The sequence below is a fragment of the Trypanosoma grayi genome, assembly GCF_000691245.1.
Source record: "Trypanosoma grayi strain ANR4 Tgr_1690_V1, whole genome shotgun sequence".
In the NCBI taxonomy this organism is placed as follows: domain Eukaryota; phylum Euglenozoa; class Kinetoplastea; order Trypanosomatida; family Trypanosomatidae; genus Trypanosoma; species Trypanosoma grayi.
Genome location: NW_008827308.1, coordinates 1 through 2,403, shown reverse-complemented (window position 1 = coordinate 2,403; position 2,403 = coordinate 1). Strand labels below are relative to the sequence as shown.

The 2,403-nt window shown below is 56.6% G+C and overlaps 1 protein-coding gene across 1 annotated transcript; it reads right to left on the bottom strand.

Annotated features, from left to right (window-relative positions):
- Nucleotides 1–222: 222 nt before the first annotated feature.
- Nucleotides 223–2,280, bottom strand: DQ04_16901000 (putative surface protease GP63, putative,metallopeptidase; the record flags this gene model as incomplete). Its single annotated transcript, XM_009317523.1, has 1 exon — nucleotides 223–2,280. The coding sequence occupies one exon, from the start codon at nucleotides 2,278–2,280 to the stop codon at nucleotides 223–225; it is 2,058 nt and encodes a 685-aa protein (XP_009315798.1).
- Nucleotides 2,281–2,403: the final 123 nt, after the last annotated feature.

Sequence of the window (2,403 nt, the reverse complement as noted above, 5' to 3'; positions counted from 1 at the left end):
CGGGGAAGGCAGCGGCCGCCCACACACATCAGCGGAGGGGCGCCCACGACGCCGACTCCCAACACCGAGCCACACAGCACACACACAAAAAAAAGAAAAAGAAAAAACTTACCTGCAGTGAGAACTGCAGTGCCCAAGAGAGAGAAAAGAATGTGCGTGAGGCATGCCCACGGAGCAAGAAAACAATATGTGTTTAACACCCACCAACCCACACGCAGACACTCAGTGCGCCATGATCGCAGAGGCGGCCACGACGGCCAACACAAGCGGCGCCAAGGCGGAGGCAGCAGCACTGCCATCGGCATTCAGCTTCAGGTCAAGGTTCTTGCCGTGTGTTTTAACAATGCTGGCACGTCTTATGTTAACAGATGCCTGACTTCCTGTGTTGTCGGCTGAGTTGCCTTCGTTTCCATGCGAAATAGATCCATCAGTAGTTCCCTCTGTTCGAAGGCTGCCATGTTCTTCGTTGGAGGGGCTGGGATCAACGCTGGACGCAGCGTCCGACGCCTGATGAATAGAGGATGTGTCACCGCCAGTTTGTAGCGCTCCTGTGGAAGAAATAACTCCGGTTTCATGTACGGTCTGAGCCTCGTTGGCGTTTGCCACAGCAGCGTCCCTGGTGTCGACAGAGTCTGGCGTAGAACCTCCCGTGACAGGCTTGTTTTCCTCGAGGCCACTGCCCGTCCTGCGTCTCCCTTGGAAGATGTTCGCCAGCATCTGCAGCACGGTGGACGGCACGTGACGGCCCGATGCCCCGCTACGCCTCCTCAGCGACGGCAGCTTCGTAGGGCACACGTCAGACACATTCGGGCACACAATAGTGCCAGTCAGCGCACCCTTTATTTTCGTCACGTTGCGGGAGCCACCCTCAGGGCAGCCGTACCAGGTGTTGTTGCCGGCTATGCGGAAGTACACGCCGCCCCTGGCGCACTTCATCTGCACGCACACGTCGCCAATCGGCGTGTCCCCCACCTTCAGATCCTTCCCCTCCACGCACCGCGAGTTCTCGCGAATCAGACTCCCCGGCATGTTGCTCTCGTTTCCATCAGTGCAGCTGAAGCCTTTGTCCGCCACAATAATGGGGCAGTAGTCCATCATGTCCTCCCGCCTGCCACCAAGAACCTTGCCATCATCCGTCGGGGTTTTGAAGTAGCTGTATATCGCGGGAAGATCGTCGTACTTTCCAGTAACACACTTCCCCAACGCCTGACGGTCAGAGGTGCACCGCAGCAGAGCATCATCATGTTTGTCGCAGAACATGCTGGGATAGTTAGACTTGCCGTTTGTAACGCAGCTCTTGCTCTTCAGAAAATCACATCCAGAGTAATTTCCCCAGCTCATCGGTTCGGCCTTGGACATGTCCACACTGTAAAACTGCAGATCAGAAAAAGCTGCAAGCGTTATCGCCGTGTAGCGACCAACGCCCACAAGACCGGCCATCAGCTCGTCCTTCGCAAGAAGCCGCTTCCAGTGGGAGCTCACACCCATCTTTGTGGACAGATCCCACTCGGTCCTGTCGCTTTGACGTTTCTTAGACATTTGGCGCCCAGTAGTCCCCTTTTGTGCTTGAATTCCAAGAGCAACAGCAGACTTCAACCCCAACGAAGTGCTTTGCGACACCTTAGCGGATTGTTCATCGGCTGCCCACGTCATACTGTCCTCCATCTCCATGCCATGAAAGCCCTTGCACTGGTAGTGATACGCTCCCCATTGTTTTGTCTTCGCAGCATCAAAGATGTAAACCTCCTTTCCACGTGCCTCGTAGGTGGAAATCCCAACCAGCTTCGCCCGCTTATGCATGGTCTCCACGTTGAACCCAAGGGTGTGCGCAATCTCGTGTGCGGCGACGCGGACGGCATGCGACGTGCGTGCAATGTGGCGCGGGCTGTAGTTGATCACGCCAATCAGCGGCCGCCCATTGGGGTGCACCGCGCACGTCGCCGCCCACGCAAAGGCGCCATCAACCGTCGGCGCAGCAGTGGCGTACAGCACCATGTCGGCGCCGTCAACACCAGTGGTGTGATGCTCCTTGGGGATGTTGAGCCGGCCACAAACACTCGTATCCCTGTACTTCGGCGCAACGATGGGGTAAGTCAAGGGCTCAACGGCCAGCCGGTCTGCATGCAGCTTCACAGCCTCGGGGATAATCGAATATTCCAGAATCTCCTGCTTCTCCTTCGTCATGATATCACCCGCGGTGCACTGCACTGTTTTCCCCAATACATCCACGTACTGATCGCTTTCATTGGTGCAGTTGTGAGCCTTGAGTGGATCCACCATGAACACCTTGATGCGGATGGGCTTGCGACTACCGTCTGGAAACGGAGGTATCGTTGGCTTCGAAACAGGCGTGGGTGCACCTTTTTTGAACTGGGCGTCCTCCACTTCCGCCACCTCGGCCCT